The 24960-nt window shown below is 37.2% G+C and overlaps 3 protein-coding genes across 3 annotated transcripts in view; 1 reads left to right on the plus strand and 2 right to left on the minus strand.

Moving 5' to 3' along the window:
- The window catches only part of LOC127508849 (gastrula zinc finger protein XlCGF8.2DB-like), a 537748-nt gene that overhangs the window by 56701 nt on the left and 456087 nt on the right, over positions 1-24960 (minus strand). The window lies entirely within an intron of this gene.
- LOC127508734 (NACHT, LRR and PYD domains-containing protein 3-like) overlaps positions 1881-24960 on the plus strand; it is a 43664-nt gene continuing 20584 nt past the window's right edge. Inside the window, exons 1-9 of the mRNA XM_051887038.1 lie at positions 1881-2288; positions 4973-5251; positions 5520-5582; positions 11899-13696; positions 13930-14103; positions 14212-14385; positions 14504-14677; positions 14901-15062; positions 21928-21974. Coding sequence (XP_051742998.1) covers positions 4993-5251; positions 5520-5582; positions 11899-13696; positions 13930-14103; positions 14212-14385; positions 14504-14677; positions 14901-15062; positions 21928-21974 — 2851 coding nt within the window. The 5' untranslated portion in view covers positions 1881-2288; positions 4973-4992. The remainder of the gene's footprint in view (positions 2289-4972; positions 5252-5519; positions 5583-11898; positions 13697-13929; positions 14104-14211; positions 14386-14503; positions 14678-14900; positions 15063-21927; positions 21975-24960) is intronic.
- LOC127508848 (uncharacterized) overlaps positions 7958-24960 on the minus strand; it is a 630120-nt gene continuing 613117 nt past the window's right edge. Inside the window, exon 3 of the transcript XR_007928950.1 lies at positions 7958-7995. The gene's annotated coding sequence lies outside the window, so the exon portion shown is untranslated. The remainder of the gene's footprint in view (positions 7996-24960) is intronic.

Below are 24960 nucleotides of genomic sequence, written 5' to 3' on the forward strand. Positions count from 1 at the left end.
TAAATCGAGGTACAGTTTGATTTGATCGGTTCATCTGTGTTTACTGAAGTAAACGAAGTTAGAGATCAGTTGAAGCTATAGTTTAACAACTTGTTTAGTCCGAGTGTGAACATAAACATTTATTTTAGGTATTGATGGATTCTTATGTTTACTTCATAAAGAATTATTCATGTGCATATCATACAACGTTAGGATTTTAGATTAATAAACTCCATAGAAAGCATAACAATGGTTTGACTGATGAGAGATGCTGTATATAAATAGACGATTATGAAAATAAAGTTTATTTATTTATCGAGAATAGGAAAGAGCAATCACAGCTAGAGGTGTGCGATAAATATCATCTGCTATAATATAGTAATTGTTGTTTTAACGTGCGATCTGACCGAGTATATCCCTCACACACACACCCAGAGTGCTGTGCACGTATACACTGATGTAGTCTTGTAGATAGGCTATTTATAATGCACACTTTCGCTGCAAGATTTAGTCATATTTATATAATTTTAATATAGTTAATAAGTAGGCCTATCACATGAAGAGCGCCGTTTTTCTCCAGATCCACATATCAGCATGATAATAAATGTGACAATGATTTTATACAATTTTAATAAACAAGTTAATATTAAGTGACTTGTATTTTAGGTACCATATTGCCTGTTTTTGCTCTATTTCACCAAAGAAAATAGTTCAAAACAAATCCACAGCACTGTAATTGCGTCTCTGAGCAACACACAGCGGTTACTGCTTACTGAACGAATCAAATTTTTTAATGAATCAGTTGAATCTATGATTCAGTGACTAAGATAGATTATTATAGTCAAATGCTTCATTCCTAAATAAATCAGCCGTTTGAATTTCAATGACTTGCTGCCACCTAGTGGAGACTTTGTATCTTTTCATGTTTTAAATAATTTCAAGTATCAGTATTCAACGTTTTGTTTAAAATATCTAAAGATTGTTTATGCATTTGTAACTACAGGTTATTCATTTGTCACCTCAGAGCTGCATTAAAGAGATATAGTTCACCCAAAAATGAAAATTTGATGTTTATCTGCTTACCCCCAGGGCATCCAATATGTAGGTGACTTTGTTTCTTCAGTAGAACACAAATGATGATTTTTAACTCCAACCGTTGCCATCTGTCAGTCAAAATAATGCATTGAAACGGTAACACCATCTATAGTCAAAAAAACATGCACAGACAAATCCAAATTAAACCCTGCGGCTCGTGACGACATATTGATGTCCTAAGACACGAAACGATCGGTTTGTGTGAGAAACCGAACAGTATTTATATAATGTTTTACCTCTAAAACACCACTATGTCCAACTGCATTCAGCATTCGGTTAGTGAGGTCAGAAAACACGTTCTGATGACGGAAGTGATGTCTCGCGCTTTGCTTCATTGAGTGCGAGAGATCACTGCCGTTGTCAGAGGTAAAAAATGATATACTGTTCGGTTTCTCGCACAAACCGATCGTTTCGTGTCTTAGGACATCAGTGTGTCGTCTCGAGCCGCAGGGTTTAATTTGGATTTGTCTGTGCATGTTTTTTGTACTCTTATAGACGAAGTTCCCATTGACATGCATTATAAGACTGACAGACGGCAACGGTTGGAGTTAAAAATCATCATTTGTGTTCTGCTGAAGAAACAAAGTCACCTACATCTTGGATGCGCTGGAGGTAAGCAGATAAACATCAAATTTTCATTTTTGGGTGAACTATCCCTTTAAACTGTCTGTGTAAATGCATCTAAATGCCACTTCAGATGCAGCTTCTGTTTGCTCTATTGCAAAGATGAATTTTGTTGAAACTTCAATTTGATTGGCAACAGTCCTATTGTGTCTTATTATTTTAACTGAATTTGATTCAATTTATGAAATTGACATAAAAGATTTTGCATGTATAATTTGATTTATAAAGGAAAAATGCCCATAAAAGGTACAAAAACAGTTGAAACATATTGGGGGGAAAAAAATCATTTATGTTACTGCTGTGAACTGACCATCAAGCAGAATATGAAGAATATTAAAAACTCCTGAGTCAGCTGTCCAAGACAGACCCAAACCTGCCAAGGTACCAGCACAGTTACACACTCAGAAAATATCATTTAATTGTCTTTATTGATTAAAATCTCAGATTGATCTTATGTTTTTGTCAATGTAATAAACTATAGCTTCAACTGATCTCTAACTTCGTTTACTTCAGTAAACACAGATGAACCGATCAAACTGTACCTCTCTGAATGATTTAAACTGGGCCACAGCTGATGATGTAACACCCAGGTAGGCACGCCCTCACGTGATAATGATTGGTCGATTGATAAGCTTCAATCTGATTGGCTAAAGAGTATGAATGACCCGGGTGGGAGGTGTCTGGTGCCAGGATTGTCTCAGAAATACACACACAAATCACACACGAATGTGAGGAGAAACTCGTAAGTTTCAAACATTCTAAACTTTTTGAGCTTTTTGAGATACCCCTCTCGGCAAGTATTCTCGTAAACACATTCAGTTATGTCTTAATTGAACGAGGTGAGAATTCGGATGTGTATCTATCGGATGTGTGCATGCCTGTGGTCTTCTTCTTAAAGTGACAGCAAACTATAAATTATTTACATTATAAGCGATTTATCTTAGATTATAACTACTATGTTCAAAGTGTGTGTGTGTGTGTGACAGAGAGATTTGCAATTTGTGAACACGGATCAGGATTGAGTACAAGGGAAAAGAAACAGTCAATGACTGTATAACATCAGACTGATCAGAGACGCGTCTGAAGAAGAGAGACAGATGACATCAATACAGCATTTTTCATTACAGTATGCCATGTGATACTGTAAACAGATGGTAGAGACTGACACATTACTGTAACGCACTATGGTACAGTGAGATCATTTACTGTATTGGCAGCAAACTCTGTTCTAGCACAGAACATCATGGCCGTGTCATACTGATTGTTAAAAGTACTAAACTGAAAGAAGGTAATACTGTTGTGTAAACCAAATGTTCTCATTACATATCACAATGATCTTGTGTTTGAAACCGTGATTATGTAGAATAAAAATATGTACAACTAGAATGAAAGCATGAGATCAGGTTTTGTGTTACAAGATCAGTTTGGATTTTTGTGTTTTAAAAAGCCTGCAATAAGCAGAATGTGGTAAGCAGGACGAGGCCGAGGGCCATGAGAAACTCGAGACCGGTGTGGCGCACAGCTGACGCTCACTAACACTCACCCCGTTCTCACGGCCCTCGGCCTCGTCCTCGTCCTCATCACCACACAATAATTAGGAGTTTATTGAGGCAAAAGACATATTGGACCATAATCTAAAATCTCAAAATTATTTATGCAGTTGTAACTGTGGTGAAAATGCTTTCATGCTACATCTGAGCTTCATTAAAAACACTGTAAATAATAAATCTAAATGCACTTCAGATGCTGCTTCTGTTTCCTCTGCTGTGCAAACATGGATTTTATTAATACTAATATAATTTGATTGATAACAAATCAGTGTCTTGTTATTCTAATTGCATTTATTCAATACATGTAATACTTTACATAAAAGGGACTCGTACATTAACATTTGCCAACAACAACATCAAATCATTTGTCACTTTGAGAAGGGCAGTTTCAGTGCTATGCAGACCTAAACCAGACTGAAATTGATCACGTTGTTTTCATTTAAAAATGTCAAAAGTGGATTAAGAACCACCTTCTCCATTACATTTTTAGATCAATCTATAATTATTTAACACTGAAGAATCCAGACTTGTTTATTTTTTAAAAGGCTACACCAGGACGGGCTTAAAATAGGACGGGACCAAGTAAAGTTCAGGTACAGTTTTTATCGAGCCAGATCAGCCTCAAATATAATACATTCACAAAGCAAAATTCATAAATACACAAGTAAAAGCATAAATATTTCACCAAATGCTTACACAAATGCATCTTACCTAAATAAATTAAAAATGTTTACACAAATATGTATATATCATGTTCTTGAATTAATTTCCAACACACATTTATGAATGATGTTACATGTATTTATGGATCGTTGAATATGCATTTGTGAATCGTCACACGTGTGTGGACTGCTTTGAATTTGTGTGTGGTATTTTTGAGACCTTCCTGGCATGTTAAGATTCATAAATATCTTTTTTTGGAGGATGTTCTGTTTAGCCAATCACAGTGAGCTTTTAATCCACCAATTAAAACGCTCCTTACTGCACAGACTCAAGAAGATCAATGCTGCACTTGTACTGTGCATTGTTCCATGATCGGGTCCTTTATATAAAGACATTTTAATGGGTACTCTTTTTTAGCACCTGATTACAACTTCTACAAAATCACGTTTTGATTTAAATCATTCACACAAAATCCAGATACCCTGTCTTATACACCAAAGCTGCACATACCCTGTTTATTCAGATCAATCTGTAATGTTATTAAACAAGTGTTAAATGTCCAGATATTTCATTTAATAACAATAATTATGTAATGTGTTCTGTTGTTATTAGTAGTATCTGGTTTGCAGTAACTTTTGATCAGGCATTAAAAACAGCTCAGGGTATTTTTGTTTGCACTAGACCGGGGGTGGCGATACCACATTGAGTTCTTTTTGCACAACTTACTGTATTAATACCATGATAAACTCTTTTTGAAGATCCTCATTAAAGGTACACACAGGCTTTACGTCTTCGTGTCTGACCTGATCTCCTCCGCGCTTTCTAATATCCCACCATTACTAACTGCAAGTTAACGATAATGAATTGTGATTGGATGGTAATTTTGTTCTCCAAAATATACTGACGAGATTGGCTACCTTTGTTTAGGCTATTCTCGCGTGACAGAAAACCGATACTTGCTTTTATGATCATCTAGAAATAAAGACAATTTAGGAAAGATGAAATACGGGGCAAAACTAGTGTTGAGACACTAAAAATAGATCTTTCTTTTTGTCCTGCAGCTGTGGATCGGTGAAGGACGATGACATCTGTAAATGATCTGCTCAAGAACTCACTGAAAGATCTGGGAGACGCTGAACTAAAGGAGTTTCAGTGGCAATTAGAAAAAGATCATGAGTGTATAACAAAGTCTGAAATGGAGAATGCAGATAGGTTAGACACAGTGGATAAGATGGTAGCACGTTTTGGACCAGAAGAAGCTGTGAAGATCACAGTGGAGATCCTGAGGAAGATGAACCAGAATAATCTGGCTGAGCAGCTAGAGAACAAACACAAGCAAGGTCAAATTAAAATGAAGTTGTTAAATGTGCTGTTTAAAATATAAATAAAATGTGAAACTAAAGAACTGATTTTTTTATAAATATATTTGAAATATGAAAAAGGCCCAGTTGTTATTTTTCTATAACTGATGTCTCACAGAGTGAATGTTTACTGAATAAGTGAATAACTGCAGGCTTTCAGCCTAAACTTTCCTCTCTGTTTTACTGATGTGTTTGTGTGGTTTAATGCCACAGTATTTTCATTCTGATCTCTTTCTCTCTCACACAGCTCAGGCTGAGGGCAGTATTGAGGATCCTGCACTTGTTGGACCCAGATCAAAACTGCTGGAGGGTAAGTAATGATCACTGTCTGTACAGAGAAACCCCTGTAGGCCATAATGTAGGCCAGATCAGATGCTCTTGACCACTGCATGTTGTAAATGATTAGTGTTGAATCGGTCTTTCAATGGGCCTAAATTGGTTCCCAATCTTTTAGAGTGTTGTACCCCCATAGACATTTAACATCTTTCTGCGTACTCCCTCTCTAACACTCGCACTGCAGTCACACCTTTTCCATATTTGCCCCCTTAAATTGATTTACAGGAACACTGTCAAAATACATAATGTAATACATAATATAAACAATCAACTTATGTACATTATCAATGATATCAAATGCCTGGAGAGGGCGCCAGTGGCTAGGTGATTGTTGTTGTTACAGCATGATCAAATCCTTTTTTAATATTGGCCTTTTCACAATACATATGGTTTCAAAGCAGCTTTACAGAGAATGTCAACATTACAATTTAAAGAATGCAGTTAGCAAATAATGTAATAATTTAGGCAATTAATTTACAATCACTGTTAGCAGTTTAACTGAAGGTAGAAGCAATGAGCTCCTGAAAAAAATGAATTACATATTAACAATAATTAGAATATATAGAAAATTGGGAATGTGCATGTTGATCCAGATGTTGCGTCTTCTGAAGTCCTCGCAGGAGTTGGCACTCTCTCATCACAGGTGTTGGTCATCTGAGGTCTTCTTAAGAGGCTGGATCCAAACTGAAGCTGATGTACTCTCTAGTCTCGGGTGTCCCGAGGTAAAACAGAAAAGCAAATGGAGAATAATTAGCATAGCTGCTGTTCATAACAATAAGCAAAGATAGTCATGTGCAATTGATCTGATATGAGATGGATTATGTGAATGCTTGGCTAAAGAGATGCGTCTTTAATCTAGATTTAAACTGGGTGAGCAAGTCTGAGCCCCGAACATTATCAGGAAGACTATTCCAGAGTTTAGGAGCCAAATGAGAAAACGCTCTTCCTCCTTTAGTGGACTATCCTAGGTACAACCAGAAGTCCAGAGTTTTGTGATCTTAAGGAGGGTGAAGGATTGTAGGGTGATAGAAGATCGTTTAAAGGGGTGGTTCAGTGGTTTTTTTCTAGGCTTGATTGTGTTTTTGGCATGTCTTAATGCTGCGTTTTTTTAAAAAAGCCGTATTTTTTATATATTTTACCTTTATTCTACACCTCCGTATCCGTTGTCATATGAACGGCTCGTTTGACTTCCTGCTTCTATGAAGCTGCTCCCTCCGAAATATGCAATGTGCTCAGATTGGTTAGCTGTTCCATTGTATCCAGAGCAATCGTGATTCGCTGAAGCGTCCGGAAACGCCACGCCCCTTACCATTTTAGTTGCTACCGGTTACATGGGCTTCGTAAAAATGTAAATAATGGCGTCTATATTGCTGTATCAAATTGAGCCGAATCAGACCCAGATGAAGAGGGTCAAGCTGCAATCACGGCTTTTAAAGGACGTTTATGAATGGTATTTCATTGAGTATTTGTGTCAAAGTGTTTAGATATGCTGTCACTGCTGTTTGTTAACTTTCAACATACAGTTTTATCCTAATTAAAGCTTTACTGTAGCCAAATACATGACTGAGTAGTAGCATTTTTGTAAAGGTAGCGTTTAATTTATAGCATGAACAACTGTTTGTCTATGAACATAGACGTTTGTTGGTGTTTGTAGGATTTAGCTAACTGGCTAATGAAGCAAAAACGCTTTGGTCTTTGTTTACATCCTTGATGCAACCAAAAATAGCAACAGAACTAACGTTATACGTTTAAAAGACACGTACAAACAATAAAACGTACTTACAGTTTGAAGCCAATAAACAGCAGCTTCTGCTTTTAAAGTGGGAACTGCTTCATCTTTCAGTAAAAGCCTTTGTGCAAATCCAGCATTGAACTCGTCTAGATTCTGGAAGATGTCTTCAGCGCCGCATCCAGTGTAGAAAATATCACTGATTATAATGGGTTCTATTATCTTTTGACGCGCCGCTCGCGTCCGGTGTACACAACTCTTCCACTTCCATTATGCTGCATGACATGGCCTCGCCCACTTTGTTGCGTGTTCCCGGGGGCGTGTTTTGAGGGTTTATGATGTCACCAACCCGGGAAGAAGCTTGTTGTAGTCCAAACCGGTCGTTTTTGTAGGCATTAAACTGCCATAATTTTACAAGACAATTTCTCTGTTTGCATTGAACTTTCAGCTCTGTAACTTTTATGCTCAAGTAGCAACATTACACACTAACTAAAGTTAAAAAAGTGAAATCGCATTGAACCACCCCTTTAAGTACACAGGAGCTAAACCATTTAGAGCCTTATAGGTCATTAGCAATACTTTATAATCGATACAGAACTTAATGGGTAACCAGTGTAGAGATGATAAAATTGGTGTTATATGATCATATTTTCTTGACCTGGTAAGAACTCTAGCAGCTGCATTTTGTACTAATTGTAGCTTGTTTATTGAGGAAGCAGGACAACCAGCTAATAATGCATTACAGTAATCTACTTGAGACATCATGAAAGCATGAACTAACTTTTCTGCATCAGAAATAGATAACATATTCTGTATCTTAGCAATGTTTCTGAGGTGGAAGATGGCTGTTTTTGTAACATATGAAATATGATTTTCGAAGGACAATTTGCTGTCTAATGTAACACCCAGGTCTTTAACTGTTGAGGATGGAGTAATAGTACAACCTTCTAAATGCAGATTGTAGTCTGAGAGAATCTATGTGCAGGTTTTTGTCCCAATAAGTAATACAATAAATAACACACTCTGTCAGATTGGATAATTTGGAGATTTCATCTGTTCGTGTTGAAATATATAACTGAGTATCATCGGCATAGCATTGGAAACTAATTCCATGTTTTCTTATTATATTGCCGAGTGGCAGCATGTATATTGAAAATAGCAGAGGGCCTAGCACAGATCATTGCGGCACTCCATAGTTTACTATCGTTATCTTAGATTTTTCCCCGTTTAAATAAACAAAATTCTGACGGTCTGATAGGTACGACCTAACTGTAATGCCTGTCCCTGAATACCAGTGTAATTTTGTAGTCGATCTTGGAGTATTTTATGATCTATAGTGTCTAACGCAGCATTGAGATCAAGTAAATATTATTATTATTATTATTATTAATACATTTTATTTAAAGGCACCTTTCAAAACACCCAAGGACACCATACAGTAGAATGATTAAAACAGAAAAGAAAGCTTAAAACAGAACAAGACACAATACAACAAAACAACAACTACAAACCCGATTCCAAAAAAGTTGGGACACTGTACAAATTGTGAATAAAACAGAATGCAATGATGTGGAAGTTTCAAATTTCAATATTTTATGCAGAATACAACATAGATGACATATCAAATGTTTAAACTGAGAAAATGTATAATTTTAAGGAAAAAATAAGTTGATTTTATATTTCATGACATCAACACATCTCAAAAAAGTTGGGACAAGGCCATCTTTACCACTGTGTGGCATCCCCTCTTCTTTTTATAACAGTCTGCAAACGTCTGGGGACTGAGGAGACAAGTTGCTCAAGTTTAGGAATAGGAATGTTGTCCCATTCTTGTCTAATACAGGCTTCTAGTTGCTCAACTGTCTTAGGTCTTCTTTGTCACATCTTCTTCTTTATGATGCGCCAAATGTTTTCTATGGGTGAAAGATCTGGACTGCAGGCTGGCCATTTCAGTACCCGGATCCTTCTTCTACGCTGCCATGATGTTGTAATTGATGCAGTATGTGATCTGGCATTGTCATGTTGGAAAATGCAAGGTCTTCCCTGAAAGAGACGATGTCTGGATGGGAGCATATGTTGTTCTAGAACTTGGATATACCTTTCAGTATTGATGGTGCCTTTCCAGATGTGTAAGCTGCCCATGCCACACGCGCTCATGCAACCCCATACCATCAGAGATGCAGGCTTCTGAACTGAGCGCTGACAACTTGGGTTGTCCTTGTCCTCTTTAGTCCGGATGACATGGCGTCCCAGTTTTCCAAAAAGAACTTCAAATTTTGATTCGTCTGACCACAGAACAGTTTTCCACTTTGCCACAGTCCATTTTAAATGAGCCTTGGCCCAGAGAAAACGCCTGTGCTTCTGGATCATGTTTAGATATGGCTTCTTTTTTGACCTATAGAGTTTTAGCCGGCAACGGCGAATGGCACGGTGGATTGTGTTCACCGACAATGTTTTCTGGAAGTATTCCTGAGCCCATGTTGTGATTTCCATTACAGTAGCATTCCTGTATGTGATGCAGTGCCGTCTAAGGGCCCGAAGATCACAGGCATCCAGTATGGTTTTCTGGCCTTGACCCTTATGCACAGAGATTGTTCCAGATTCTCTGAATCTTTGGATGATATTATGCACTGTAGATGATGATAACTTCAAACTTTTTGCAATTTTTCTCTGAGAAACTCCTTTCTGATATTGCTCCACTATTTTTCGCCACAACATTGGGGGAATTGGTGATCCTCTGCCCATCTTGACTTCTGAGAGAGACTGCCACTCTGAGAGGCTCTTTTTATACCCAATCATGTTGCCAATTGACCTAATAAGTTGCAAATTGGTCCTCCAGCTGTTCCTTATATGTACATTTAACTTTTCCGACCTCTTATTGCTACCTGTCCCAACTTTTTTGGAATGTGTAGCTCTCATGAAATCCAAAATGAGCCAATATTTGGCATGACATTTCAAAATGTCTCACTTTCAACATTTGATATGTTATCTATATTATGTTGTGAATAAAATGTAAGTTTATGAGATTTGTAAGTTATTGCATTCCTTTTTTATTCACAATTTGTACAGTGTCCCAACTTTTTTGGAATCAGGTTTGTATTTAACATACGATATTTAAAATTGATCAGAGAAAGCTAATTTAAATAGGTACGTTTTAAGACGTTATTTAAAAGTATCCAGACAATCACTTTCTTGTAAAAGCTGTGGAAGAGAATTCCATAGACGTGGAGCAGCACAGCTGAATGCCCTGGACCCCATGGTGACTAAACGAACAGAGGGTACAACAAGAGAAACAGATGAAGAAGATCGAAGTGTACGCTTCGGGGTGTAGATATGAAACAATTCAATTTAATATTTTGGCAAAATTGAACACTCAAAATTAATTGAAGAATCATGAAATCTGGCTACAAATATCTTTACCATGGTTCAAAACCCGATGCATAGCACATTAAAATATTGAAATTATAGCTATAAAAACATAAAAATTGCATTAGTATCAAATCAGGCAGATGCGTTGGTGGTGGTTAAATCCTTAACAGCGTTAAACACGTTTAATTAAACTCACCCATTAACTACAATAGTCAAACATAAAAGGTTCCACATGTTTGTAAACATACCTGAAAATGATGCACGTGTGATTAATCTTGTTTTCTTTTAATTTTTGCCTCTCGGCGCCAGACTGCTATTGTCAGTATAAGGTGGGGGCGGGGCAAAACAGGAATGGCGTGTTGCATGTGCTTAAATTACTGTGTTCTCCATATTTTTTTTTAATATCTATGTTTGTTTACATTTATTTTTAAGTTAATATTACTATACAATAGTCAAATTACTATATTACCTACATAATATTAGTTTTATATATTTAGACTTTTTTTTTTTAAACAACAGCGGTGGACAGGGGTCAGCATGGCCACCCTAACTGGTCTGCAGCTATGCAGCTCCATATGCAACAAACTGTCATGGGGTCCGCCAGTGACCCTGTTGCTGGTTCACCGCTGTTCCTTCTTTGGACCACTTTTGATCGATACTGGCCACTGCAGACTGGGATCATCCCACAGGAGCTGCAGTTTTGGAGATGCTCTGACCCAGTCAACTAGCCATCACAATTTGGCCCTTGTCAAACTCACTCTAATCCTTACGCTTGCCCATTTTTCCTGCTTCCAGCACATCAACTTTGAGGACAAAATGTTCACTTGCTGTCTAATATATCCACCCACTAACAGGTGCCGTGATGAAGAGATAATAAGTGTTATTCACTTCACCTGTCAGTAGTCACAATGTTATGCCTGATCGGTGTGTATTGTTACCGTGAATTAAAAACACTCATATCGTAATATGAGATGTAAGATTTTGATCTCCCACCCCTACAAGGTGTGTTTGTGAGTGAAGACATTTCCATGCAGTCAACTTAAGCATACGTGTGATTAATTTGAATAGTAGAAGCACAGTTTTCAAGTTACCACACATGTGCCGTTGTTATTTTTGTAATAGGAATCTCAGATTTTATTAATTTATTTAAAAACTGATGACTTTTTGCAGACATTTTCCCTTTTTCCCATAGGCTCAGCTGCAGAGGACAGTAAAGCTGCTCTTCATGAGATCAGCCGCAGACTGAAGGACAAATTAAAACAGGAGTGTGAGCGAATATTGGTTGGTAATTCTCAGAGGGGTCGTCAGAAATACCTGAACGATATTTACACTGATCTATATGTGGTAGAGAATGAGACTGGAGGAATACTGAGTGAACATGAGGTGAGACAGATCGAATTCAAACTATTTGATGCCAAGGACACACCGATCCAGTGCAATAACATTTTTAAAGTCCATAACGGTCGACAAAACAAAAAAGTGTTGACGATGGGCATCGCAGGGGTAGGAAAAACAGTCTCTGTCAATAAATTAATCCTTGACTGGGCTGAAGGAAAAGAGAATCAGGATATTGCCTTAATTTTCCCTCTTCCATTCCGTAGCCTGAATTTGATTAAAGAAGAGTACAGTCTCATAGGACTGCTTCAGAAATACTTCTTTAGTTGTCCTGAAGAACTGCCCTCTCTTCCTAATGGTGACGGTAAAATCATGTTCATCTTTGATGGGCTGGATGAATGTCGCTTCCCTTTGAACTTTAAAAAGAATGACGGATTTACAGATGTTCACAAAGAGACAACAGTGAGTAAGATAGTTACAAGCCTGATCAAGAGACAACTGGTTCCTTCTGCTCTAATCTGGATCACATCCAGACCAGCAGCAGCCAGTCTGATACCCCGAAACTACAGTGATCAGGTGACAGAGGTGCGAGGATTCAACGATGAGCAGAAAGAGCAATACTTCAACAAAAACAGCAGTCCTGAGGTTGCTGGAAACATCATCCGTCATATCAGGAAATCCAGGAGCCTGTACATCATGTGCCACATCCCCATCTTCTGCTGGATCTCTCTCACTGTTCTTCAGCCTCTACTGGCTCGAAAGAGTGATAAAAAAACTCCCACAACTCTCACAGGAATGTACACAAGCTTCTTACTTACTCAGCAGCAACAGATGACAGCAAAATACTGTGATGATCCTGAACCTGAAGCCAACCCCAGGTCTTTTGATGAGATTATTCTAAAGCTTGGGAAACTGGCCTTTCAACAGCTGGAGAAAGGAAATCTGATTTTCTACAAAGAAGATCTTGAGAAATGTGGACTAGATGTCAGTGAAGGGTCGGTGTTCTCTGGGTTATGCACTCAGATCTTTCAGGAAGAAAAAGCTGTTTCAGCAAGAAACGTTTACAGCTTCATACATCTCAGCATCCAGGAATTCCTCGCTGCTCTCTATGTGTTTTTGATTAGCAATGATGAGAAAGCAAAGCTACTTTTTCAATCCCTGAGAGAAAATCTGACATGGAAACTGTCCAGAAAGACACAGTTTCAGCTTCATAAGGGTGCAATCAACAAGGCTTTACAAAGTGAGAGTGGACACCTGGACCTTTTCCTCCGGTTCCTCCTGGGTCTCTCTCTGGAGACCAATCAGAGTGACCTGAAGGAATTAGTGCCAGGACTGGAACTCAAAACAGAGAACATGAAAAACACTGTTGACTATATCAAAAAGAAAATAAAGAAGGAGAAATCAGTGGAGAGGATCATCAATCTCTTCCACTGTCTACATGAAATGAAAGATGACTTTGTGGAGGAAATCCAGAAGAATCTGAGCTCAGGAAATCTTTCAGAACAGAATCTCTTCTCTGCTCAGTGGTCTGGTCTGGTGTTTGTGCTCCTGATGTCAGAAGAGACTCAAGAGAAGTTTGAACTGCAGAAATACAGAAGATCTGATGAAGCAGTGATAAGACTGCTGCCAGTGATCAAAAACACAAGAAAAGCACTGTAAGAGTCTTCTTTACATTCATTTATATACACTGTTGGTCTTTTGTAATTGGGACGTCTTTTTACATAGATGACTTAGACAGTTCAGAAAAACGAGTATGATGTTTTATGAAAATTGTTTTAGCTTTACTTACATTGCTACAGTCAAATGTTTTTCAAAGTTATCTATGCTCTAGATTATAAACACTACCTAATAAGCATTGATATCACTGATTGTTTTGTTCGCTACACAGGCTACAGTGCTGTAATCTCACTGCTCAGTGTTGTGAGAGTTTGTCATCAGTTCTACAATCTTCAAACTCCTTCCTGAGAGAGCTGGACCTGAGTAACAATGATCTACAGGATTTAGGAGTGAGGCTTCTTTCTGATGGACTAAAAAGTCCAAACTGTCAGCTGGAGATACTGAGGTTTGAGTTTAAATGCTTTATTTATTTATTTATTTATTTTCCATTAAGTTATTTATAAACACAGCTAAGATTGATTCTGTATGCAATTACATTGTTTTTATTGTTCAGATTTTCCATATGTAATCTCACTGCTCAGTGTTGTGAGAGTTTGTCATCAGTTCTACAATCTTCAAACTCCTTCCTGAGAGAGCTGGACCTGAGTAACAATGATCTACAGGATTTAGGAGTGAGGCTTCTTTCTGATGGACTAAAAAGTCCAAACTGTCAGCTGGAGATACTGAGGTTTGAGTTTAAATGCTTTATTTATTTATTTATTTATTTATTTATTTTCCATTAAGTTATTTATAAACACTGCTAAGATTGATTCTGTATGCAATTACATTTTGTTTTTATTGTTCAGATATTCCATATGTAATCTCACTGCTCAGTGTTGTGAGAGTTTGTCATTAGTTCTACAATCCTCAAACTCCTTCCTGAGAGAGCTGGACCTGAGTAACAATGATTTACAGGATTCAGGAGTGAAGCTTCTTTCTGATGGACTAAAAAGTCCAAACTGTCAGCTGGAGATACTGATGTAAATGGTTTTAAAATAATTAACAAAATGCTTTCACGCGCTCCACTGCTGTACATGTTTAGAAAAGTGAATGAATACTTTGATACATTTACACAAACACTTTTGTTACTTTTATGACTGAATCTACAGAAAATAACAGCATACAAACTGCACAGTTCAGTGTGTGATACTGATCTGATTGCCAAACTAATGTCATGTGGACTGTTGTTGTGTGTGTCTGTAGGTTGTCTGGCTGTATGTTGACAGAGGAAGGCTGTGGTTATGTGTCTTCAGCTCTGAGTTCGAACCCCTCACACCTGAGAGAGCTGGACCTGAGCTACAATCACCCAGGAGATTCATTCATTGATAAATTCAACCATCAAAACTGCACACTGGATAAACTTAAGTATGTTGAGCAGGAAGAGTTTCACTTTATTTCTTTCATACATTTATGAAAGTTCTTACTGAGAATAAACAGAGGTTTAGCTGCAGTTATACTACAGGGCTGTTGAATGCTTGATTCTGATTGTTTGATAAACTTTCTAAGGTGTTCAAATATTGTCAAGTAAATACAGAGCTAAAGTAGTTCCAGGCAGATCTCAACTAAATTAGAGCATGATTTGTCCTGCTCTATGTCCAATAAAAACGAACACAAATGCAGTACAGACACACACTAACACACACACATTCAAACGTACACATGCACAGAAATGTGTTAGTGCTGGCCCACGACTTCATCAGTAAAATAGTTTCACAATTTATACAGTATGCCTGAAAAAGGGACTGTAGTAAGTGATGTCCGATATCTAGCTTTCCTCAAGGGGTGTTGGTCAAAACACAGTCTAACAATTAAGTCAGGAGTCACATAAATATATGAGGAGGGATCAATTACCACTTAATACAGCATTGTATTGCCCTTGTTGTCAAAATATAGTTTTCGAACACCACAAATTGTGCAAAAAAAAAAAAACAATTCATTCTCTATGTCGAAATCTGCAGACATAGTTATGAAATGTTTTATGTTGAGCATGCGTCTTTCTCTGTAAATACAGTCCTGCATTTCCGGGTCTTGGTGCTCTCGTGAACGTGTCCGAGACTGATAAGGAACAGAAGAAATTGTTGAATAAAGTTGTTATTTTGGGTTTTTTGGCACACCGAAAATATTCTTGTCGCTTCATAACATTAAGATTGAACCACTGCAGTCACATGAACTCTTTTAAATATGCCTTTACTACCTTTCTGGACATTGAAAGTGTAAATTAAAGGGTTAGTTCACCCAAAAATGAAAATAATGTCATTAATTACTCACCCTCATGTCATTCTACACCCGTAAGACCTTCGTTCATCTTCAGAACACAAATTAAGATATTTTTGATAAATTCTGATGGCTCAGTGAGGCCTGCATCTCCAGCAAGACAATCAACACTTACATTTCCCAGAAAGCTACTAAAGACACATTTAAATCAGTCTATGTGACTACGGTGGTTCAACCTTAATATTATAAAGCGACAAGAATACTTTTTGTGCACAAAAATAACAAAATAATGACTTTATTCAACAATATCTCGTGATGGGCGATTTCAAAACACTGCTTCATGAAGCTTAGAATCTTCATGAATCTTGTGTTTCGAATTAAAGGTTTGGAGTGTTAAAGTCACGTGATTTTAGTAAATGAGGCTTTATTACATCATAAGTGTTTCGAAATTTCAATGGTTCACGTGACTTTGGCAGAAGATTCAAAGCTACCTGATGAAAACAGGTGGCATATGTGTACAGACTCAGTTTCTCAGTAATGAGATAGTAACATCACTGTTCTTTAAACAGTTAAGCTACCCTATTAGAGACGCTGATGCCAAACACGCACTCACATACACACACATATGAAACTACTCTGATCAGGCATTATGACCACCTTATGACCACCTTCCTAATATTGTGTTGGTCCCCCTTTTGCTGCCAAAACAGCCCTGACGTGTCGAGGCATGGACTCAACTAGACCCCTGAAGGTGTGTGTAACGCAGCTCATTTATGTGGGAAGGAGGAGGCGGGAACCGGCGAACGTTCATCACACTTTAATACAAAATATACAAATACAAAACAAAATTAAAATGGCGGTCACTCACGGATAACTGCCGCACATTAACACAATAAAAACATAAAATAAATCCAGGCCTGGTCCTCTCTCTTCCTTCACTGTCGTCCCTTCTCCCTTTATGCTTCCAGAGCTCCTCCGTGAGAGATACGAGACCGGTGAAGTGCGCAGCTGACACTCCTTAGCAATCACACCACCGGCCTTGTGCCGTTCCCTCACAGCTCTCGCACCACCCTGCTTGTCACATAACCCCATCATCATTTCATCTTTATGTTACTAATTTGCATACTAACTGTTAAATAAATCTTATACAAAAGTTCTCTTGCCTCCAGAGTCTTTCTGGTAGAACTGATTTCCTGCACCTGCGGACCGTGTATGAGTTTGGGATAAGAGGCCTTGTTGCCATATCTGGGCGGCGGGATTTATGCGGCGTTTTGTTTTGCTCCCGACTGATTTTCCATCCACAATTATTAGGGGCCAAGCACCGAAGGTGCTGTAGCCCCTCTTGTATCCGTTAGCTTTATTATTATTATTTTTCCCGAATGGGAGTCTATGGCAGCCCTATCAACGGAACATGAGAAAATGATGAAATTTGGCACACTTGTAGTGATGGTAATGTCTAGAGATCTGACCAATTTTTGAGTCTCTAGGACCAACTCTATAGCGCCACCACCAGTTCAAAAATTCACTATTCTAATGGTTATAACTTTTGAACCATTTGCTCTATAAAAATGTAATTTAGTACATCTGGTTTGACTCTTCATGCTGATGCTTTGCAACATCTTACATTAAGAATCTTTGGTCTGAGCTGCACAGAAATGACTGAACAGATTTTTTTTTATTCATCTTTGTTCAAAAGTTATGATGTCATGGAGTTAACGAGGTCGACCTGAAATTGGTTTAGAGGCTGTATCTTGGCCAAACTTTGAGCAATCGAAACAAAAATTGGAACGCTTGATCAGGACCATGATCTGAGGGTCCATGTCAAATTTGGGAACAGCGCCACCTACAGTTCATGAGATCTGGAAAATTGCTATATTGGCCAATAACTTTTGAACACTTTGTCAGAAAATCAAGATCTTAGTGTCTATGGATTCCTTGGGCCATGCCGGATCCGTGGATATAGATTTTGTCAACATCGGATGAAACGCATGTCCGCTATTTTGAATTTTGTCATAAATTGCAATATCTTTTAAACAATTTGACATATCTTCGCAAAAATTGGTATGTATGACCATCAGAAGGTCCTGAAGGTACCTGAGAAGTTTCAACACAGCGCCACCTACTGTACCACATATGTTATGATTATTGCAAAAACGCTTATAACTTTTGAAAACATTTTTCAAAATGTGTATGCTTTATGTCATTTTATTCCCTGGCTAATGCCAATTCCAACGATGTGTCATTTGTCATTTTCCTTAAATATACCTGTCCGCAATATTGAAATAAATGAAAAAGTTTTTTCGCTACTCCTCCCACAAATTTTGTCCAAAATCGGCTCAGATGATCTTTTGACCAAGCCGCATAGAAATGACTGAACGGATTTTTGATATTCGCTACCGTTCCCAAGATATTCATCTCCGAATGTGACCTTGCTTGTGTTTGTTGTCTTATGCTAATTAGCTTAGCACAGTAATTGCTTAGGTAACACTTTATAATAACTGCACACTATGAAGCATTAGTTAAGCATTAGTAAACGGTCAATTCATCATTTATAAAGCATTAATAGACATTAATAAGCAGTTTATAAATACACCTATAAATGCTTTGTTCTTGATTTATAAGCATATCTATAATGTGTTTAATAATTGTATTTTCATACTTTATTAATGATCAATTTATCATTTCTAAATTAAGTATTACATTATTTACAAACCAGTTATTTAGGAGTTGTCAGTGGTTCATAAGATCATTTATAAAGTGTAAGTCAATGATTAATAAACTACTTAAACATACATTTATACATCTTATTATATAGACATATAGTAATAGTTACTCAGTGTGTTAATAAATGCTTTATTAATACATATTCCTACTGTAATTCATGATTAATTCAGGTAGTTATAAAACATTTAGTAGTTGTCAGTTAACTATTGTTGTGAGCTCATCTAAAGTGAGCACTATTCATGCCTCGTAAATCTTGACAATTAATAAACAATTTAAATGTACATTTATGCATCTTATTATTTAGACATATAGTAATAGTTACTCGGTGTGTTAATAAATGCTTTATTAATACATATTCCTACTGTAATTCATGATTAATTCGGGTAGTTATAAAACATTTAGTAGTTATCAGTTAACTATTTTTGTGAGCTCATCTAAAGTGAGGACTATTCATGCCTCGTAAAGCTTTTATAAAGGAGATTTAAAGGATACAGAACATAGAAAAATTTATTTCAAGGAAAAAAAATGAAACTTTATGATGGGTAACTTAATATAAAATTAAAAGTAAACTTCTGCAATTTCACAGAAAGTAAAAATCCCTGTACTCCTTGAAGATTTAAAGGCTCAGTGATCTTCTGCACTGCTGTTCTCTAATGTTTAGTATACATGGATTTTTACTTTCTGTGAAATTGCAGAGGTTTACTTTTAATTTTATATCAAGTTACCCATCATAAAGTTTCTTTTTATTTTCCTTGAAATAAATGTTTCTATGTTCTGTATCCTTTAAATCTCCTTTATAAAAGCTTTACGAGGCATGAATAGTCCTCACTTTAGATGAGCTCACAAAAATAGTTAACTGATAACTAGTAAATGTTTTATAACTACCCGAATTAATCATGAATTACAGTAGGAATATGTATTAATAAAGCATTTATTATCACACCGAGTAACTATTACTATATGTCTAAATAATAAGATGCATAAATGTACATTTAAATTGTTTATTAATCATTTACTTACACTTTATAAATGATCTTATGAACCACTGACAACTCCTAAATAACTGGTTTGTAAATAATGTAATACTTAATTTAGAAATGATAAATTGATCATTAATAAAGTATGAAAATACATTTATTAAACACATTACAGATATGTTTATAAATCAAGAACAAAGCATTTATAGGTGTATTTATAAACTGCTTACTAATGTCTATTAATGCTTTATAAATGATGAACTAACTATTTACTAATGCTTAACTAATGCTTCATAGTGTGAGTTATTCTAAAGTGTTACCATTGCTTAGCATGCTAAACTATTGCTATTCTTTCTAATGTGGTCTTCAGTCATCAGGTTAACCAAAACTTAGCTGACATTAAGTAACTTTGCATACTAATATGGTTAACATGCTATGAAGCTTTTTTTTGTGAACAATTTCTCACACTGAAACCTCTGCTTAGCAGACTGATGAACATGCATGGCTGATTAGCTCAATGTGTTATGCCACGGATTCCCAATGATCTGCGTCGTGGGTTCGAAACTCAGTGTGACACACGCCCAGACCGCATGAGGTACTGTGGCAGGAAAAGATGCAGAACTTGTGTCTGTTCTAAGCATTGTGCCTAAAACTGGTCTAATCTGAAGCTATCACATGCAATTCATTTATGTACAAATCCGTAGTTATTCTTCTTCCCCCCGGATGGTAGTCAATGAACCATAAGTAGGAAAATTATCAAATTTGGCACACTTGTAGTGATGGTAATTAAAAGTAATTTGACTAACTTTGAAGTATCTAGGACCAACTCTATAGCACCACCACCAGTTCAACAATTCACTTTTGTAGGGTTATAGTAAGGTTATAACTTTTGAACCCTATGTTCCAGAAAAATGAATCTTAGTACAACTGATCTCTTCATACTGATCACATTCAACATCTTACAGTAAGACTCCACCCAGTACAGTAGTGGCCATTTTGAAAAGTACAGTATTCCATTTTTTTGCTGCTACTCCTACAAATTTTGTCCAAAATCATCTCAGGTGATCTTTGGACCGAGCCACATAGACATGACCGAACGGATTTTTGATATTCACTACCGTTCCCAAAATATTTGTCTCTGAATGTTACCTTGCATGTGTTTGTTGTGTTATGGGTTAGTTTGTACAAATTGCTTCTGTTCCAGATATTGCGTGTTTCTGAGAATGATCTAAACTAAAACTAATAAATATAACATGTAGTGCATTTTTATAAAAATTCTTCATTATGAGTTCATTCTCATGAACTACTGAACTTTGACAGCTGTGTGACACTGTCTGCCCAGTGGCACAAAGAGTTGCATGACAGACATGTGATCCAGAGACTGTGGGTTCGAATTCCGTGTGGGGCGACTTTATAAAATTGTTTGTAATGTTGTCATTTCAAGTCCTTTATTACCCCAATAAGTACTGTACTAGTCTTTCTTCTTCGAATTAGAAATAAATGTATTTTTGTTAATTCTGTGTTCATTTTCATCTCAGCTTCTAGTCATTTTGAGCTAATTCTTACCTCTACTTCTGAACCAGCTGTTTTTCATGTACATTCAATTTCTGCTCTTTTTGCTATTCTTGCTCTGCATTGCGCCACAACTCAGAAATTTGAGTGCTTGAAATGCTTGCTGTGTTGCTCTGCTTGCTGTGCTGTTCAGATTGTAGTGTTGCTCTGCTTGAAATGCTGCTCATTTTGCTGTGCTGTTCTGCTTGCTGTGTTGCTCAGCTTGTTATACTGTTCTGTTTGCGGTGCTGCTCTGCTTCAAATGCTGCTCTGCTCGCTGTGCTGTTCTGTTTGCAGTGTTGCTCTGCTTTAAAAGCTGCTCAGCTTACTGTGCTGTTTATAGTGTTGCACTACTTGCAATGCTCTGTTCACTGTGCTGTTCTGCTTGCTGTGCTGTTCTCCTTGATGTGCTGCTCTGCTTGATGTGCTGCTCTGTTTGCTGTGCTGTTCTGCTTGCTGTGCTGTTCTGCTTGATGTGCTGTTCTGCTTGCGGTGCCTTCGGGGCTTGGCCCCGCATTGCTGCTTGCAGCTATATTGTTTATATTCTTTTTGTAATAAATCGCCTATTGGAACAAGCTGTGTCCATAACAGTTCTGTATTTGGTTGGTAATGTACTTAGCCTTACAATTTTCTAAAATTAAAATTGTTTTGTGTGTCTGAGTGAGAGTGAGAGAGAGAGAGTGTGAGAGAGTGAATGAGTGAGTGTGTGTGTCTGAGGGAGTGTGTGAGTGTGTTTACTGACTATCATTGTGTGTGTTTTCTAGTGTGGATCATAGGGGAGAGTTCAGGATAACAGCAGGACTACACAAATGTATGTCTACTCGCGCACTCACACACACACACACACACACACTCTCTCTCTCTCTCTCTCTCACACACACAGTAACTGTCAAATGATGCTGTTTAATAATAAATAATAACTATAATACTTTTAGATCACCATTATTAGAATTATCGCTAAGACATTAAAATACTACTACTGTAAATGAAAACTGAATATTTTATAAAGAGTATATTTTTTTATAATAGGATGTTACAATACTGTTATATTGTCAGAAACCGGCAGTTTCAGTGAAAACAGGTTTATAAACGCATCTTATTACAAATCAGGTGAAATACTGTAATCAACTGTCCACAAAAATGTTGGATATAATGCGACTGTGAAAACTGAGTGTAACTGGTGCTCGTTGCGTTCCCAAATGCACATTAAACTCAAGGCACATACAGAGATGGAGTTCACTGCATTCATTCCCTGTGAACTGAGACGTGGAAAACAAGCTGATGGAGTGAGCAAAGTGTGCTCTTCACTCAGAAACATGCAGCGCAACAGACTACAGACTTACTTAATTATCGTCTTTTGTGATTTGATAAGGGCACAAAGCCATATCATGCTTTTTATTTTAGTTAGAGAGATGCTTTGCCAAAGCAATGACACAACTCAAAGACAAAGATTTATCTTATTATGAGACATGTAAAATATTTTTGGTTCAAACTGTGTTTCTTTAAAACCTGTTTACACCTGGTCACTTCATGCATTTTCTCTGATGAGATAGCTATCTGATCATGAAAAGACCTGGGCCCAGATGTAAACTTCTCAGAAATGCTCTTAAGAATAGTCTTAAGTTTTGACTTAAGTGTCAGAAAAAAATAATATTTATTTTTCTCAAGAAAACATTCTACTGCAGACGAAGGATTCAGAGATGATCCAAATGAAGCAGCATAGAAACTTGATTCCATTAACACTGATTGATCTGTCAACTTCAAATTCAAAAACATCAAATTAAAATTATTTCACATTACAGGGTTTTTCCTGGGTCTAAAATGGTCTTTGGTGGTGACGAACACTGTCATCCACAGTACAAAATACAGTACCCATGTGAACTGTGAGTTCAGTACTGACAGTAAATCCACAATAAATGCAGAGAAACGCAGTTTGAAATATCAACATATCCTATTCATGAATTAAAGAATGAACACTGTCAGGACAAATAATAAAACAAAGAGCTTTGAACTCATTTATATTTAAAAATCTGTACATTTAAACTTAAAAAGTCACTAAGTGACCACTTTGAAAAGTTAGTAATAAAATGAACAAAGTAATACATAGCAAAAGTAGGAGATCTGTTATTTTTTACATTTACACCCCAATACTTAATGAAGAGATTATTTTGTTCCTTCCATTGCTATGGTTATCACTGTCAATTGGATTTAATCGCACATTTAAATACATTTGTCAATCCAGAAACTAATATATTTTTAAAAATATTTTAAATATTTATTATATAGGCCTACAGAAAGCAAAGATCACTGCTGTATTAGTCAACACAAGAAACACAACGCTGCACTTCTGCAAAAACTTCAGTTATAATAAACGAAGGTGTCTGTCTACGTTGTGCTGTTTATCTCTTATTTGCATTGTGTTTATACTTGGTAACACTATACAATAAGGTTCAACAGTTAAACATTAGTTAATGTATTAACTTACATGAACTAACCAGGAGCAATACATTTGTTACTGTATTTACTATTCTTTGTTAAGGTTAGTTAATGAAAATACAGTTGTTCATTGTTTGTTCATGTTAGTTCACAGTGCTTTAACTAATGTTAACAAGATTTTAATAATGTATTAGTAAATGTTGAAATTAGCATTAAAGGCACAATATGTACGTTTTTTTATATTAAAATATCCAAAAAACACTTGCACAGTGTTACATATTTTGTTCAGCTGTGTACTTACATTATCCTAAATGTTTACAAGAATTTGTATATTCAGAGAAATTCACAGTTTTAAATAGTGCCCGTCCCTCCCTTGTCACTTGTCGCCTGTCAATGATGTAATATCTGCGTTATCCCTGGTTTCCTTGTACTGCATAGTAACCATGGCAACAGACACGGACAGCTGCATAATGTCTAGCGATATGCTGTTGTTGTTTCGTTCAAACATTATGGACCATGGCAAGCAAACTTTGGAACAAAAGGAGAAATAAAACTGGGATCAATATCGGTGTGGTGTTTCCGAGATGGTGAGAGATTGCCTCATAGGCAAGGGCAATAGCATCTCTCACCCAATGTAACATGGTCTGTTTCGTGACAAACATGACAAACAAACAGTTGCTCTGACTTTCACCACTGGCTGGTGCAGTGGACATAAGTCTGAAGAGCACAGACTGGACACAGTCTGTGAAGTCTCTCCTGATCCGGCATTGTGAACGGCGGAGGGCAGAAGGCTTCGAGAGTGACTGGATGCAAGGTCGAGAAAGGTACCTTCGGCAGATAGTCAGGATGAGGTTGCAAAATAGCTTTCACCATACCTGGGGCAAAGTCTAAACAGGATGATAGAGCCTGCAGATCCCCAGTTCTTTTTAGAGAAGTTACAGCCATGAGAAAAAACATTTTTAGAGTTAACAGCTTGTCAGAAACTGACTCTAACGGTTCAAAGGGGGTCTCAACCAGGCCCTCCAGGACTATTGCTAGGTCCCATGAAGGGGTCCTGGTTCTAGAAGGAGGCCTAAGCCGCCTGGCCCCTCGAACAAAGCGAGAGAGCAGGACATGCTTGTCCAAAGGCACCCCATCAACCAGAGCGTGGCAAGCCGAAAGAGCGGCCACATAAACCCTGAGAGTGGCGGGGCATGCGCCTGTTGATCATTTTCCCTGCAGAAAATCCAGATCTGTAACAATCTGGCAGTTAACTGGATCTACATTGTGTGCAATACACCATCTTCCAAAGACACCCCATTTGTTGGCATAACTTTATCTAGTGGAGGGAGCCCTCGCATTTAATGGTCTCCATAACATCA

Source organism: Ctenopharyngodon idella, chromosome 3 (genome assembly GCF_019924925.1).
Source record: "Ctenopharyngodon idella isolate HZGC_01 chromosome 3, HZGC01, whole genome shotgun sequence".
Lineage (NCBI taxonomy): Eukaryota > Metazoa > Chordata > Actinopteri > Cypriniformes > Xenocyprididae > Ctenopharyngodon > Ctenopharyngodon idella.